The sequence below is a fragment of the Euprymna scolopes genome, chromosome 26, assembly GCF_053919585.1.
Source record: "Euprymna scolopes isolate OS-2025 chromosome 26, ASM5391958v1, whole genome shotgun sequence".
In the NCBI taxonomy this organism is placed as follows: Eukaryota; Metazoa; Mollusca; class Cephalopoda; order Sepiida; family Sepiolidae; genus Euprymna; species Euprymna scolopes.
The window spans coordinates 73725169-73743117 of record NC_136507.1 but is presented as its reverse complement, the minus strand read 5'-3'; the positions used below and the strand labels follow the sequence as shown (position 1 = coordinate 73743117).

At 35.2% G+C, this 17949-nt stretch overlaps 1 protein-coding gene across 2 annotated transcripts in view; it reads right to left on the bottom strand.

The window, feature by feature from the left end:
- The window catches only part of LOC145248178 (G2/mitotic-specific cyclin-B-like), a 67360-nt gene that overhangs the window by 35268 nt on the left and 14143 nt on the right, over positions 1 to 17949 (bottom strand). For both annotated transcript variants that reach the window (XM_080110025.1, XM_080110026.1), the window contains exon 2: positions 106 to 282. In XM_080110025.1, the coding sequence (XP_079966151.1) occupies positions 106 to 279 (174 nt within the window). In that variant the 5' untranslated portion in view covers positions 280 to 282. The remainder of the gene's footprint in view (positions 1 to 105; positions 283 to 17949) is intronic.

Sequence of the window (17949 nt, the reverse complement as noted above, 5' to 3'; positions counted from 1 at the left end):
TAACAGATTTAGAGCAAAAAAGCAAGACAGAGCCAGCCAGCTGGTCACAAAACGAAAAGAGATAGAAATATTTAAAATATATTCAATATAGTTACACCAACTTACCGATTTTCTTTTTTCCAAATAAATTTTTCTGACACAGTCAGTCTCAAAGGATTCGCAAGCGTTTATTGAATGGCGCCGCCTCGCACCTTTTTTAATGCTGCAAATATCAATGGTCCTCTCCATTTCCTCAGACAAACGCCGCATCGATACTAGTTTATGTTTATTACCAATCATTTTCTAAAATTAAAAAAAAGTATCGACATTTTTTTTCTGTAAACATATACACGAAATTATTCGATTATTTCTTTAATTCTGAAATTAGAAAATATATTAATGACAACTAGCAGAACATGGTTAATTTTTTTTTAAACAAATAAAATGAATAAAAAATAAAAAAATAAATTAATTTAAAACAATTTCTAGCAAATATTAAAACTTTTTAAAGTTAAAAAAATTGATTTTTAAAAATGAAAATTCAACACATTGTTTTGTTGAATAATTTTTTATATAAATTATAAACAAATGTCAATTCACTTGCACATTTTTTTTTAAATTTTAAAAAGAAACCATAAAAAACAATCTTCTCTCAACGTGACTTTTTTTGTTTGATTATAAAAAATAGCCAATTTGAAACCGTAAATAGACAGTTATGTTTTTTGCAAATTTTTGGAGAGAAAATTGTTTTAATGATTTAACTGATAAAGAGCGACTATAAAGAGAGGTAATTCGTTTCTCACTAATTAATGTTTGAGATGATATTTTTGTGACACTGGACATACGGACACGTAAATTAATATTTAGATTTATTTAAGAATTCTTAAAGTGTAAAATATTGATAGAAAAAAAAGTCTAGTGTAGACTTACACTGTATGCAAACTAAACGCCACTATTCAGTCTTTAGAGACTGCCATTTCCTGTAAGGTCCCTTCATTGGAAATCTACAGTTGCACAAACTGCAGCTGCACATTTAAACTAAATTACTGGATTCCAGAGGTAGAGGGGGGGGGGGGGTTGAAAATAAAAACAAAAAAACTGGAAGCAATACCGAAATAGAACGAGACTGGTGTTATTTCAGAATTTTACTTTGGACGAGTTTTTTTTTTTTTTTTTTTTTTTTAATATCGCCACATCAAGACCAGGAGGTAACTCAAGGATAAGGGTTAAGTTTTAGTTAGTGAGACAACACAATGCTGAACATTAATAGTGGAATGGTGTATACCAGTCTTCAATAGCTAAGCCCTACCTAAGGTATTGAAGACGGGTAAACTTGTTTACATTGGGTTTGAAAATAACCAAGTTATAGTCAGCCAGGAAGTAGCTCCTCGATGTTCTACAGACGGACATTTCTAGGAAAAAAACGATAAGACTTCAGTAGCTAAGTCCTACCCAAGGTAGGGCTTGAAGACGGGAATACACAAACTTATTTACAATGTACAAATCCGAGGATCAATAGGAGTCTTCGATCATGTCTGAAAGTGACACAATGTTCGACGAGCAAGATTGGAGATGCGCCGCTGTACAACTCATGCTCTCTACTGATCCAAGTTATGACAACAGGACCATTGCCAGCACCATCAAAATGCAAATCTGGACGGTTCAACGCTTGAGGGCACAGCTCAACAAAGTTTCCGGCTACGGTAATGGTCTTTAGTGTGGTTTCAAGTGAGGGCCACATTATGCAACCTCACATCTTCGAAGTCAGCTTGAAATTCAACACCAAAGTATATTTTGGTGTGCTGAAGAGTGTGGTGATCTTCTGGTGCAATCAGGTGGGCGCTGGCAGACCCTTGGTGTGCTAGCAGGACTCGGTCCCGGCCCACAAGTCCAAAGAGACCCAGGCTTGGATTCAGAAAGAGTGCTACGACTTTGTACCCTTCTCTCACTGGCCCCTCTGCTCCTTCGATCTGAACCCACTGGACTACTTCGTTTGGTCATACTTCGAGTACATCAATATGACCTTCCACAACACCACAGCCAGTCTGATTGCCGCAATCCGCCAAGCTCCCGCCAGCGCGTGTGGAAAAGGTATGCTCCCAGTTCCGGACCTGTATTGAGGTGATTGGGGTTGAAGGCAGCTCCATTGAATAGATTTCAGTTATACTACATAATCAAGTTACTTGAATTGATGCTTTCAATAAAAGTTTTAAAATAAAGCTGTAGTGTTGTTTTCTTGGGGGGGGGGTATCGTTTCGCCGGTATAATAGGATAGAATAATCATTAAAATAAAATTAGTATAAAAAAATTTATACCGGAAGTGACTTAGGAGATTGATGGATGACGATCTGTTAGATTTGTACTCCTTAAGATAAAAAATGAATAGGAGTTATTTGGATTCTTTGGACTACTGTTCTCTTATACAGTGTCATTTTCACAACGTTTCGGTCGATGCAACCTCCGACCTTCTTCAGGTGTATCTTATCGAACTTGGGAGCCCGGAAGAATTTCAAACGGAACCCTTTATTTCACGGGGATAACATGTTCTCGTTCCACCAGCAATGCCTGGATATAGATCTAAATAAGTCGGAATTATATTTTTCGGTTGAGCACACTGAGAATTGAACCTTCAAGAGAAGGTCACTTTTACAAAACATGGTGGATATAATGAACTCTTAATTGCAAAAATAAGCGTGTTTCCCTTTAATTGGAATAAGGGAAAATAAAAGGAATTAGATATGTATTAATCAACTTGATATCGGATGCGTCTTGAAATCTGACTGCGGTGTGCACTAATGAAGCCTCTTTAGGAGCATTTGTTAAATTTTGCATACCATAACTGTAGTAACAATTTTTTTCACACACACACACACACACACACACACACACACACACACACACACACACACACACACACACACACACACACACACAGTGTTCAAAAAGTAATGCCTCCTATTTTTTCCGTACGATTGGATCAGAAGAGATTGCAAATTGCAATTGTTATGATGTCGCAGATATTGACGGTGTGCGACTAAGAAAGCAACTCCCGACATGTGCATGCGTCCGAAGCAAAAACGCGCCATTGAATTCCTATCAAAAGTGCATTAAGAATGCTGATGATTATGTAGAAAAATTCTGGAGCACAAACAGTCATTTGTTTTAAATGGTTCGACTCCAATACTCGTAGCTCTTCAACATTCCGAGTAAAAAAAAAATATAGGATGCTTTACTTTTGGAACGACCCTCGTATATACACACATATGCACACACACAACTCCAGTTCTGTGCGTATGTAATGTTTAGGTGATCCTATAGAAAGAAAGCCTATGGAATCTACATAAAATGCAAAAATGTTTTATGTAAAGTTTACCAGAAAAAACAATGGAAGTTTCCATAATTTTTTTAAAGTGCACCCCTAAGGGTATAACTCCTTTAAAATCGCAAATCTTATTTTTATAAAATTTAATATAAAACGAACTAGCAGAGGGGGGGCGCTTTGCCCGGGCATGAAATACATTTAAATATGGTATTTTAATGTGTCCATATTTCGTATATATTATCATTAGAGTCATGATTTCAGAAGGTATAAAAAAAAAAAAAAGCATTTGGATGCCATCAGCTAGAATCGAACCCGAAAGCCAAACTGTAGCATTCAAATCTGGTGACGTTACCACTGTACTAATGTGATACGCATACCAACTGATTAAAAATTAAAAATAAACCAAGATGAATGTACAAAATGTATAACGATTTTTTCAATTTTGAAACATTTTTGACCCCTTAAAAACTATTAACCGGCTAAAAGCCTATATATATATATATATATATATATATATATATATATATATATATATATATATATATATATATATATATATATATATATATATAATCCAATTATTTAAGGCTCCTAGCGCCGCTCTGCGACTTCTAGTTTCGGGGTAGATAGAGTTTGAATATATAGAGACAAACAAGCTTTTATATATTAGATGTTTTGGAGAAGACAATGAAAGTGGTTCATAATCTCTACGTGCCTCCACCTCTTAACTGACTCACGAAAATAGAACACCCTTAGAATATTGAATATGTATAAGGCATTCAACCAGAGAGTTTTCCAATATTTCAGCTTCTTCCGCTAATGTTAGTAGCGAAACAGGAGTAAGAGATACAGTAAAAACCAAATAATCTGATTTTACGAGCATAACGAAAATGTACATAATAACGAACTCTATTCAATCCCACGTAACGTTGAGTCTTCCTGCCACACACAAAAACATATCCATCCCATAACGGGAAAATTCTAAACAAAACCATTTTGCACTAATTGTATTATTCAAACTACTGTTCTTATCTTGGATGTTATTCTCACAGCGTTTTAGCCGATGCAACTTCCGCCCTTCTTTGGATCAGTCTTGTCAAATGGTTTCCGTTCGAAATTCCGTAGATTCCAGAGTTTATTAAATCACTTCAGACATGATAGGGTAGGTCTTAAGTAATTTGTACTGACGATTTAACCTTCAACAATTAAAAACTGTTAAATAGAACCGAATCTAACTTAGTACTTTTATCTGTTATGTTATGGGTCATTGCCGCTGAAACGTGAGAATTAACGTCCACGATGAAAACAATAGTCCGAAGGATCCAAATATAGAAAACACAAGGCAATAATTTTTTTTTTTTTTTTTTAACTTTTTGAATGTTCCTATTTACTTTCCTTCCCACGAGGGCAGAGTTAGACAGATGTCGATTTTTAATGTGGGGAATATCGAACTCCCCCAAATGGGGCACTTTGGATAGGAACAAAAAAAAAACTGCCTCAATATAGGATTTCTCCACTGATCGAAGACAGAAAAGGTGAAGTGTAGTATCAGAACAGATACTACACTTCGTTCTTTAAATGTTGTCTAGATTTCTACAACTGATTTAGAGTATTTTTGCACTGCTGAATCAGAAAATGACATCCGGTCCTCTCCAACAAGTCAAAGTCTTGTACTAAGTTGATTTTTTTGTGGGGGGAGGGGGAATCAGATCTTGTGAGAAAATCGATTACATTTTTTGTGGCATTATCCGCTTATTTTGTCAAAACACATACTAAATATGTTTTTAAAAGAAAAAAAATGCTTTGCCAACAACATATATTGATTACTTGATAAAAAAACATCGATTACTGTAAACTGAATGGTGATCATTGATAAAGGTAAGTACGCATAAACTGCATGTTGCTTCACAATTGTTCAAATTTCAGCGCTTGACCTTTCGTTTCTTCAAAGGCCTGGAGTGCTCAGCGGCAGGGAGATCTCTGCAGATTCCAGCCATCATGACTGCGTCTCAGCGAGCCTTATACCTGGTCTCTATCTTTCAGATCCTGATAGAATCTTCCCCCCTGCGGTCCTGGATATGACCTTACACGATATACAAACCAGCTTGCGGGCTTTGGGGAGTGTAGAGCCACCCTTAAATTGCCATTGCTCCAGGTACACTGACCCGGACTTGTAGTACCTGTTAGGGTCCCAACTATGGGTTAAACAGAAACCTACTTGAAAAAAAAAAAACCCAAAAAAAACACATACTCTATTAAAAAATAGTTCTTCAAAATCACTGGATTCGGTATTAATCTGAAAAGGGTTGATATGCCGTAAAACAAAAACGCCCAACTTTCTCCCTGCTCGTAACTCATTGAACACAGGTTCTCAGGAAACCGGTCCATATGTGAAAATAGGTAATGCATCTTGACGCTCATGTTGCGGCCCAAGTTTCTGAAATCAGTCAGCATTTTTTTTTTTTTTTTTTTTTTTTTTTTTTTTTTACACAGTGATCACCACTTATCAAGGCCAGGAAGCCACTCAGGGATAAGGGTTATTGCAAGTACATTACGTTAGTGTGGAGATTTGATGAAGTGTTTAATTAAGGGGGCGGTTCATTAGGAATTTTTTAACATTGGACTTGAAGACATCCAAGTTGTAGTCCGGAGGGAAGCAGGCAGAGGGAACAGAGTTCCACAGGCGTGCAGTTCTAAGAAAGAAGCTTTGTTTATGGAATCCGCGTTTTGATTTAGGCACAGATATAGAGTGGGGGAAATTTTTCACAGTGGATTCAGCTAGACGGGTGTTTTTCGTGAAAGATTGGCGAGGGGGGACCAGAGATTGGAGTCCAGACGAGCACCTGCCATGGAAATAACGATAAAACAAGGATAGGCTCGCAACGTCTCTTCTGTGGGAGAGAGGTTGCAGGGTAGAGAAAAGGGCATCCCCCACTAAGCCACGAAGTCTATTTTGTACTCTGTCAAGGCATGATAGGCTGTTTTTGGCCGCTCCTGCCCAGATATGGCAGCAGTATTCCATCCTTGGACGTACTTGGCTTTTATATAGATAGAGAATTGCATCAGTAGTGAGATATCCTCTGGAGCGGTAGAAGGATCCCACCATCTTTCCAGCGACCTTGGCAACAGACTTGATGTACGTGTTCCATTTCAGAGTAAAGGTCAAACCCAGAAGCTTGTCAAAACACGGGGCCTCACCTAGACGAGATCCATCCATCCCAATTGATGCCAGATGGGGATCAGAGCGTTGATGATGTAAGGATAGGAGTTTGGTTTTGGATGCATTAAAGGTAACCAGCCACGTCTTCCCCCACTGAACCACGCGCTCGAGATCAGAGGAGAGAGAATCAGAGAGAACTGTGTCATTTACAGCCTTTGATGTGTTGCCGTAGATGGTCGTGTCATCAGCATAGATGTCAACGAATGATTTAAGTATGTGTTTAGGGAGGTCATTGATGTAGATCAGGAAGAGAGTTTGGCCCAGGATTGACCCCTGAGGGACTCCAGCATTTATATTGCAGGCCTCCGATTTTTGTCCATCTACCACTACTCTTATGAGCCTATCGGAGAGAAATGATTTAATGATTGAGAAAACATTTCCAGTTATACCGTAGCTGGAAATCTTGTGAAGTAGACCCTTATGCCATACCTTGTCGAAGGCCTTTGATATGTCAAGAGCAATTGCCCTAGAAAGGAAGCCTTTGTCAAGAGATTCACTAATCCTGTGGGATATACCCGTCAGCACATCTGCGGTAGATCTTGCAGAGCGGAAACCATATTGTGTGTCACTAAGAAGGTTATTCCTGCTGAGGTGGTTGACTATTTCTCTATTTAATATGGATTCCAGCAACTTGCTCATAACACACAGGAGACTTATAGGTCTGTACTGAGAGAGAGAGGACTTATCACCTGAATTATTAAATACAGGGCAAACTGATTAGGTCTTCCAGGGAGTCGGAAAGCACTTCTCCTTAAGGCAGCGCTTAAATAGTTTCGTAAGTATGGGAGCAAGTTCTGGTTGAAGCTTTTTTAACACTATAATTGGGATGCCATCAGGGCCAGTTGCTTTACTGGAATCTAGGTTCTTGATTAGCTTGGCGACCTCATGCACGGTTATTTGTATGTTACCTAGCTTGTTTTGTGTTATAGGAGGAAATATGGGGAGTTGATGGCCTTCGTCGCATAGGGTAGAATTAGCTGCAAAGTTCTTTGCAAATAGTTTGGCCTTGTCTGACGCTGACGAGATGACCTCTGGTCCATTAATAATGGTTGGGATAGAACGCACACTTCTGTTCAGGATCCTATTTGTTATTTGCCAAAACTGGTGGGAACCAAGCCGCTGATCAGCTACCTTGGATTTAACAGACTGGGCATATAGCTCTCTTGCATTTTTTATTACTCTTTTACAGTGGTTGCTGGCAGACCTGAAAGCAGCTTTAGTCTCAGTGCATCTATTACGTTGGTAGCTATGGAAAAAGTGATTTCTGTGCGCGATAGCAGCAGCACATTCTGTTAAATTCTGCGTAGTTTCTACTACTAATGTTTGTTGCCAAGAAATTATCCATCCTCGTCTAGAAGATTTCCAACGAATTTCGCATCGTTTTTATGCCTCCTTACAAAGATTAAAATCAAGACATCAATAAATCTTATGTCCAGAATCCTTATTCCGATTTTCGTCAAAATCTATTCCATAATTCTGATTATAGAAAATTATAGGCTCAGGCTTTAAGAGGTTTTAAGAAATTGAAATTCAAGGTATTTACCTTCATTTGTGTCTAATAACTGTAGATCAAATGGAGAACAAATCTAATATTTGAATTTTCAAAATGAAAGAGACAGAGAGACAGACAGACAGAAGGACAGTCAGAGAGAAAGACAAACAGAGAGACAGACAGACAGACAGAGAGACAGACAGACAGAGAGACAGACAGACAGAGAGAAAAGGCCAAGTATCCGAAAACAATTGCAAATGTTTCTGTGAGTACGTTTTCTGTCATTTTTTTTTCTTTTTAACCGTGAAATGTTTATTCAGAAAGGATATGCTGTTTCCATATCTGGAAAATATTAAAATCCCCGGCTTCCGCGGCCGGCCTTTTCTATCCATTTTTTTTTCTTTTGATGCATCTGTCTTTATTAGATATTTTTTGTTTGTCTGTTTGACCAAAGTAAGCGACAAGCTCACAAACTGAATTTTTGATCATCGCATGGTTGAACTTGCCGCCCCCTTATTATGTTCCAGGCGACTGATCACTGCTTCACCGATCACCTATTTTTAGATTGATCAAGCAACGCTACATATTTGATTAGAGTTTCCGGTTTGCCGGTTCCTTCGCCCACATTTCTCGCCACTTACATGTTGTTTATCTCCCCCTTCTCGCATGATTTTTATTTAGTCACTCTCTTAACTTGATATCGCTCTTCCTCACATACACGGAAGTCACAGTGTAATATATATATATATATATATATATACTAGCAGAGATTGCTCTAGATTGAGGATCAAGGAATATTTCACACTCGCATTTTTATTGTCATAGAAATCGCCCATTTTTTTTTTTAAATCAAATCGATTGATTGCCTGCTCTAGTTGGGGGCCCATCGCTGTACATTGGGAGGAAGCTTCATATGCTTTTCCGCGGTGTCCGTCTGCAATACATTGTAGTCTACATTGCATTGTATAGAACCTACTGTTGATTTGATGGACTTTCTTTTTTTTTTTATAATGCTTGTATCAAAGTTTAAAATGAAAAAGTCAAGTATCATGCTTCAATTGTGCTCTAAACAGAAACATTCATTGCGAACGCGACCTTGTCGATTTTATATGTCGGGCCTTTCGGCTTATGTGGTAATAAAATTTCTCCAACTCATTTATAATGTTAGGCTGTGTAAGGTATTAACTTTGGTCAAAATCGCCTGCTCATTCTTTCATCGGATTATTTTGATTATCGATGACATTCCGATACAAAACCTATCTAAGAACACCGCCAAGCACAGAGTACCTTCGTGTGAAATTTCATAAAAATCGGCCCAGCCGTTTTCGAGTCCAAAGAGAATGAACTCTCGCACACACAAAGTTCCATATTATATATCTATAATATAAAGCTGTGTGTGTGTGTGGTCACGAATAGGCTCCTATATGGTTGACTATTAGAAAAAAAACAACAACAAAAAAGCTGATTACATATAATGATAGATGTACCGAGACACAGGAATGGGTATGTTTGATCTGACAGAACGGTGGTTCATCAAAATTGTGGGGTCTACGTTCGCGCCTGGTCCACAAAGTATGGAAATAATAATAATAAAAAAAAACGTTTACAAGTGTTTTTTGATATAGATGTACATGAGAATACTTTGATAAGTATGTTTTAACTTAAATAGAGATGGTATAATAAAATTGTGGGGTCTCCGTTCGCGCCTGACCTCTATGGAATGGAAATATGCACAAACTTTAATAAAGACTTTTCATATCTATCTGCGTAAGTATACGGTTATAATTATGTTTCAGTTTGAAGAAATATAGTAAAATAAAATTATGGGGTGTTCGTTCGCGCCTGACCTCCATAGAATGGAAATATGTCACAAAGTTTAACAAGTTTTTTTTGTTTTTTTAAATATAGATCTACAGAATATTGTGATAATTGTTTTAGTGGGAACAGGTATGGTATAATAAATTATGGGGTTTATCTATTTTATTTTTACTTTCATCATATTTTGCTTTGGTTTTGATACCCCCAAATTCGAAGCTATCTCTTTACAACCCTACCTTTTCATAAATCAGAGTCCATTTTCTGTAGGCTGTTTTTGAACCCAGTCAACGACGGGTACTTTTGCTAATATATATATATATATACATACATACATACATACACACACACACTAGCAGTTCTGCCTGGCTTTGCTCGGGCCCTATGTACTGTTCATAAGGTTATGTGCATATGTATATATTAAAAAGTGTGAATGTATTTCTGTATAAGTACCATAGAGAAAAGACAGAAAGACATTTTCACTTTTATAGATAGATTGGATGCAATATATAGTAATGATTTAAAAAGTATAGAAAAAGACTCATCGGCCACCATCGAGAATCGAATCCAAAACGTTCAGTTCACGATTTATTTTGCCTCTGCCGTAAATGACTGGGCTATGAAAACATGTTTACTGCAAGGCTAAAAATTAAAACATGAACCAATAGCTACTACATTATGCATTCGTAATGGCGGCGTTCGACCTTCACCTGGCAAATTTCATTTTTTTTTTTTTTTTAATTTTCACTTTTGCACCGATTTTTCCGGGCTAAAACCCCAAATATAAAGTTTTGCATAGATTCAAATACCTTATATATGAAGTTTCATGTCTGTAGACCAAAAACTCTAGGAGGGGTTTGGTAGGCAAAATTTGTGCAACAAAAATATATATGTATACATCAATATATATGGAAACAATTTTGTGTTTCCTGTAAACATTTTATACAAATATTATGCAAGTATAAATCATGTAGAATATCTGCATAAATATAATTACACTTAATAGTTAACTAAAGATGATCATCCCATAAGAAAACCGAAAAAACTAATAGGGAATTAATTAAAATGAAAGTTTAAAAGAATATGCAAATTAGCTAGATCTTTTGCACAACCCATATATAAAAAAAATGCATTTTCTTTTTAAATAAGTAGAAAAGGTGGTTTTTAATATGAATATCAATACACCCAAAAGAAAAACGAATTTATAGGAGTACAGATATATATATCTTTATTCGATTGGCAAAATTTTAAAATAATTGTAAAGAAGTGAACCATAGCGGAAATTCAGTCGACTAAAATAAGATGGAAAACGGGGTGAGGAAAAAGAAAAATGGGGGAAGTTACATGTAACAAATGTACAATTCAGTAAAATAAATAAGTCGATTAAAAACGAGATTGCTAAAATACACCCGAGGCGCTTTTCGTTCAGACTAACTTTTCAAGGGTATATGTCTGGAAAATGATTTTTTTAAATAGAATATTAGGTAGTGGTATGGTGGAGTAAGAGCGGAGAGGAGTTAAAAAAAAAACAAACAAAAAACTATGACTACCTAAATAATTCTAATTGAAGCCGGCGGTTTCTCTGCTTGCACAAAGTAGGGGGTCTGGAAATGATGGCAAGTGCCTTGAGGATAGACAGGTGGAACTTTGTACGTCCTCGGTGCAAATCAGAAAAGCACTCCGGAGAGAATGCAAGACCACAATCCTTTTTATCGACCAAGTGTTGGCCGATGGACGATTCTACCGATTGAGACCTTCTTGTAGTAGGTTGATAGTCTCGGATGGATCGGGGAACATGTTGGCCGATTCTAACATGAAGACGCTGAGTAGTCTTGCCTATATAGACGGCAGACGGCACAACACCGACATTGAAATTTATAAACAATATTGCTTGATTGAAAGATAGGCAAGACATCCTTACGAAAAGAGGGAAAGGCGGTTTTTGTGGAAAAAGCAATTCGGAGGGATAAAGCACCAAAATTAGAAGAAACCAGAGAGGAAATCTTATCACCAATAAGTTGGCCTTCAGATCCAATCCAGGGTAACTTAAGGTATACCGGGAGTCTAGATGGACCATATTTTGGTAGCTCAGAAAAGGATTAGATTTTCTTATAACTTTGTTAACTAATGGAGGCGGATATCGATTCATAATGAAAATCCTTTTAATGTTGTCAATTTCCGAATCAATAAATAAATTGACAACACACACACACACGTTTCACTTTTATAGATATATGGATTAAAATTTCGGACAATTATATTTTGTTCAGATTTAAAATGATATACGATGACGATTATGTACAAAAATATTTCCCCTCAAATTTTACGAAAACTGTATTTTATATATAAATTAATCCAAAAGTGACTAAGTATGGAAACTTTCATTAAAATTTGACCATTAGTTGATTTTTGCTAGATTTATTAAACATGTCTGCACCTTCAAAATCGCGACAAACATAGTAAGGTGGTCTTGAGACATCGATAATGTATACACTATTTTAATATCGCATTTCAATGATTTTCGTACGCTGAGTTTTTTTTTTTTTTAATTATTACTAGTTTATTTTAGTTTTTGGTACTTGTACAGTTTAGTCAAGACATTTAAAAAAAATGAAAATATCGAAAACAGTTTAAATTGTATGTATCCGTTATGGAACGAAGTTCTAAAAAAATTTTTCACTTAATTTCATCAAGTAGTTTTTTTTTTGTTTTTTTTTACAGCGAAAAAAAAAAATATGATACCGAGCAACATGTTCGATTTTTAGGAAGAAAAGCTAGTATTAAAGATGGGAAGGGGTGTCAGCGCTTTAACTGGAGTTATCTCCCTTTGGCATTTCTAAAATTCAAAAACATTTTTTTAAATCAAGATGGCCGCCTTCAACGCGCTCTCATAAAAACGTGTTTTTCCGCTGTAAAAAACAAACAAAAAACAAAACAAACTACTTGATGAAATTAAGTGAACTTCGTTCTATAACGGATACATACAATTTAAACTCTTTTTGGTATTTTCATTTTTTTAATGTTTTGACTAAACTGTACAAGTACCTAGTTTTCTTTTAAAATGGTACAACAGTTATAGAGTTACATTGAAGTTACATAGTGTTACATTGAAGTTACATATAGAGGAGGAGGGGTATTATGTTGCGCTTTCCGGAGGTACATAATTTTAAAGCAAATCTTATTCTGAAATTAAATTATTTGAAAATGTTTTCTTGGAAAAATATTTAATTTGTCATTTACAAAAAGTTTTCCGGGCGAATTAAAATTTTGAAATAATTTAAAACAATGATTAACGGAAAAATGATTATTTTAAAACCGTTTCGTAATAAATTTCGACAGAAATTAAAACGAACAGTTTGCAGATAAATATTTATAAGTAATTTAAAATAGTGGGAAAATTGGATTTTTTTTTTGTAATAAATTGAAATAAATTAAAACATCGAACAGTTTATTTACAAAAGATTGCGTCAGGAAATTTCGCGATTGCCTCTACTTGGAATTATTCACAAAATGAAAGCAAAAAAAAAAAAAAAGCGAAAATGCAGAAGTACAAAATTTTGCAACAAAATTTACGGTATATTAAATAAATAAATAATAATAATAATAAAACAAGTTAGCGTTTTCCAAACATTTTTTTTTTCATATTTCAATTTAGGTCAATTACTAAAAAAAAAAAAAAAAAAAAAAAAATGACACTTGTGCAGAATAACACTACGAATATACTAGGAATTCCGGAGTTATGACGACAAATTCCGGACTTTGTCAAAATATGATAAATTACCCAATACGAATAATAAAAAAGACGCCTTCTCAGTGTATACACCCTGGAATGCTTTCCCCCCCATGTTAGAGTATCACCAGAAATGATATCCAAATGCATTGTGAGTGCACTATTTTAACCATGTAACAGATACTAAAAAATAAACCAGCGCGGCTTGTTCCCGCGCCACCTTAGTCGTGCTGGCCTCTACGAGCCTTAGGATCTGCCAAACGATTATGAAGAACGGAGCGCATGATCCCGTGACGTCACACGTGTGTTAACATGAGTAAAGTTTCTTTCGTAGAACCACACGCCTGTGGAACTCTTCCGATTGCCTGCTTTCCAGCTGACTATAATCTGATTTCAAGTCCAACGTAAACAAGTTCTTGTTGAACCGTCCCCATAAGTAATCCAATTTACAAAATTCACATTGACTAATGTATACCCATTAACCCCTATCCTCGAGTGGCCTCCGAGCCTTGATAAGTGGTGATTCCTGTGTAAAAAAAAAAACATACAAAGTATGGAAAAGCAGCAGCGACTTAAGGATTTTTTGAAAACCTTTGTTTAGCTTCAAACTGCAATCAATCTTTGTTATAGTTTTGTTAGGTTTTAAGATTTACAGTTTAATGATTAATAATATTATAAACATTTGTATATTAAATATGAAATACGGTTTTGCTAAACTGTTCATTTGGTTAATTACAGGTTTCAATAGTTTTATTTGGTAAACACAGAAACTATATATGAGAGTGGTATATAAAATGTTTATTATTTGTGCAATATTTTTAAATCGGTTTTAATCTGGCGATAAAATAGCTGGCAAGAGTCATGCTTATATTAAAACTTAATATTAAAAAAAAAAATGAAAAATTTATGTTGTAACCGAACATCTTTAAATAATGGAATTTTAATCATTTTTATCTTTTAAAAATTAATTTTTAGGAAGTTTCTTTTTCTTGGACATTCAACTGATAATAGTATATATTGATTAGAAAAAATGCTAACAATATTAAATTTATATCAATTTTTTTTAATTGCAACTTCAAGTTTTTGTTCAAAACGTGTATTTAAACTTTAAAAAAAATTTTTTTTTTTTTACTTATTTGAACTCTTATGTTTCATAATAAATAGAAATTTCGAGCGATTCCAATATATTTTGCTCAAATTTTCCTTGCCACTGGACTCCAACAGTGCCGATTCACGAGGTGTGGTTGGTGACTGCGCAACCCTTGCCTCACAATTACAAGCGCAGCTGCCCCTAGAAGGGGTATCCTTTGTCTTTCGAGACTGAACGGAGGTATCGGATAGATGTATTCCATAATCGGATAACGATTCAAACAAAGATGGCCGGACGGTTCACAGTTTCATATTTATATAGATTCTTGTTTCAGCTGACACCGCATTTGTTCGTATTGTTACTATATAGTCACTTCTTATCAAGGCCTGGGCTACTCAAGGATAAGGGTAGATGGGTATCAGGCGAGACAACACTAATGATCGCTGATGGTGGAAATTAGAGTAATTTATTTTTAGAGGACGGCTCACCAAAAACTTGTTTACATTGGGCTTGAAAACGGCCATGTTATAGCCAGCTGGGAAGCAACTCCGCGGTATTGTGTTCCGTAAACAAGCAACTTGGCGGGGAAGGGATTCTACTCATGGAGTTTTCGTTTTGCTCCATGCACAGGTAGAGAGTGAAGGAAATTGTTGATAGTGGTTATAGATAGTCGGGCGTTAGTCGAAAATGCTTTACAGGAGGGGGGAGACCATAGAGTGAAGCTCAGTTAAGCATCTGCCATGAAAATAACGATAAAGCAGAGATGGGCTTGCAACGTCTCTATGAAAAATGGTAGTAAAGGTAGTAGGGAGAAAAGAGCATGTGTGTGTAATATATATATATATATATATATATATAAGCTTGAATTTTGTTAATAGCGTGCATATGCATTTGTAAGTACTAGAGTTCAGTAAGCTGCGTGTATACATTTGTTTCAACTGCTGCGGGTTTCGCAGGATTTCTCACATATACGCATGTATCAAGACGGAAAACTTAACCCTAACCTTCAGGGATTCGTTTAGAATCAGATAATGCCTTTCCCTTCTAGAGGGAGGTCATATTAAAGACTGACAGTTATATATATATATATATATATATATAATTATTTACGGCAAAATATAGAGTTCGTAGAGAAATGACAGTCAAAAGAACGTTCTCGTGAAATAAAAAGCATTTGTAAGAAATTGAGCAGACATGTTAATTTCGGCTGGTCTGGGCGTTTACGTGTGTAAATAAGAAAAGCAAAGAATGTGTGTACGTGTTAGCGTACTGGTTTTGGTAGTATATGCACTAATTTTTGTGCGATAATTCAGTTAACAGTATTTATATTGCTGGCATTAAAAAAAAAAAGTCCTGTTGCGTCTAAAGAAATAATTCAGCCAGGTTTTATCTTGTACGGTAGTACCCACGTGCATCAGGAATGGAAAAAAAATTGCCAATTGTATGTTTGGGTTTTTATAGTACACGTGGATTTTCCGGACCTAATATTGGTGTTTTTATTGACCAAAAGAAGCTGATTTTAACATTTTTTTTTTCCAATCGAGTCGATACGTAATAACATTCACTACCGCTGGTACTTCAAACAATCTAATAACTTTAAACGTTGTCAAGTGGATGATTCTAGCATGAATTTTGGGAGACTTGAGTCTAATCTGGTTTCAAGTGTGTACTACTATTTATTAGAAAATACCAATCCTTATCTCAAATTTCGAAATAGGTTAAATACCTCTGCTTAAACAGAAAGACTTTTCCAAAATGGCCCCCATGAACCATATAGGTCCTTTCTGCTGTTTTGATTTTCCTATTGGCAAAATTCATATTTGGACAATAAAGACAGTGTCCGTAGCAGTAAAAAAAACAAAAACAAAAAAAAAAAACTTATTTGCTTTCACGGAATGTCCCTGATTTGGCCACACACTGACCAATCAGCTTGCAAGGTGCATTAATTCCATCTGCCCTCTCCGAAGTACTTATTTGGTCCTTTCGTGAACCACAGTCAGCAGAGAACCCTGGACGCAACAAGGAAAGATATCTTCTCTTTATCTCTCCTCTGGGCGCTCCAATACTGACAATCTTCGCTTGATAACCGCTAACCGACTTTCGACAGCCCAAAGAATTTTCAACTTTTTTTTTTTTCCACTCTTGGAAACTTTCCAATTTTCTTCAATTGAAATAAACCCCTTTTCTTGTTCTGTTAAAATAGTTTTTTTTTTTTTTCATTTCTTTTTGTGCTTTGTTGTAGTTTACTATGAATTAGTGTTGGGAATTGGAAATTTTGGGAGGTATCGCAAAAAATTTGTGCCTATTTTTCGATTAAAAAAAAAAAAAAAAGAAAGAAAAAAAAGAAAAAGAAAAAGAAGAAAAAGAAAAAGAAAAAGAAAAAAGAAAAAGAAAAAGAAAAGAAAAAAAAGAAAAGAAAAAAAAGAAAAGGAAAAAAGAAAAAAGGAAAAAAGAAAAAAGGAAAAAAGAAAAAAGGAAAAAAGAAAAAAGGAAAAAAGAAAAAAAAGAAAAAAAGGAAAAAAAAAAGGAAAAAAGAAAAGAAAAAAAAGAAAAAAAAAGAAAAAAAAGAAAAAAAAAAGAAAAAGAAAAAAAAAGAAAAAAAAAAGAAAAAAAAAGAAAAAAAAAGAAAAAAAAAAGAAAAAAAAAAGATTCCTGTCATCATCTTAATTTTTTAATCCAATTTTGTTTAAGACAACATTTGTCCACTGCTGGTAGTAATAATAAAATAAATATTTACTGATATTAACCTAAAGCAAAAAATATATAGATCACCCCCCCCCCACACACACACAAATATGCACATTTAACATGTGCTTTTACGGTAATCAGGAAAAATAACTTTATAGTTAAATATTTAGTGATTTATAAATCCGAATCTGTAATTGTATCGGAATCGGGAAAAATATTGGAATCGTCACATCACTACTATGAATACATAAAAGTGCATGCCGCATATTTACAAACACTCAAAACGAATTATTTTATGAGATCGTGTTCGAGATATATATTGTCCAATATATACAAATCAGTCTTGTTAAGACTTACACGTATAACAAGAACAAGGTAAATCAACGCACACACATACACGATATCACGCTGCCAAATAACCACATACATATATCACTTACACATGCATAATCATTTTATGACCATTAATTTTCCTTCCGTGCTACATTTTCGCTTAATATTCATTCATATAGAAATGTACCACGCATTTCTGTGTTAACCGCTAAATTTCTTTCCAGTCTCTTCGTAAATGGATCTGTGTTTTCTGAGGTGTCTCAATTCTGAAACACATGAA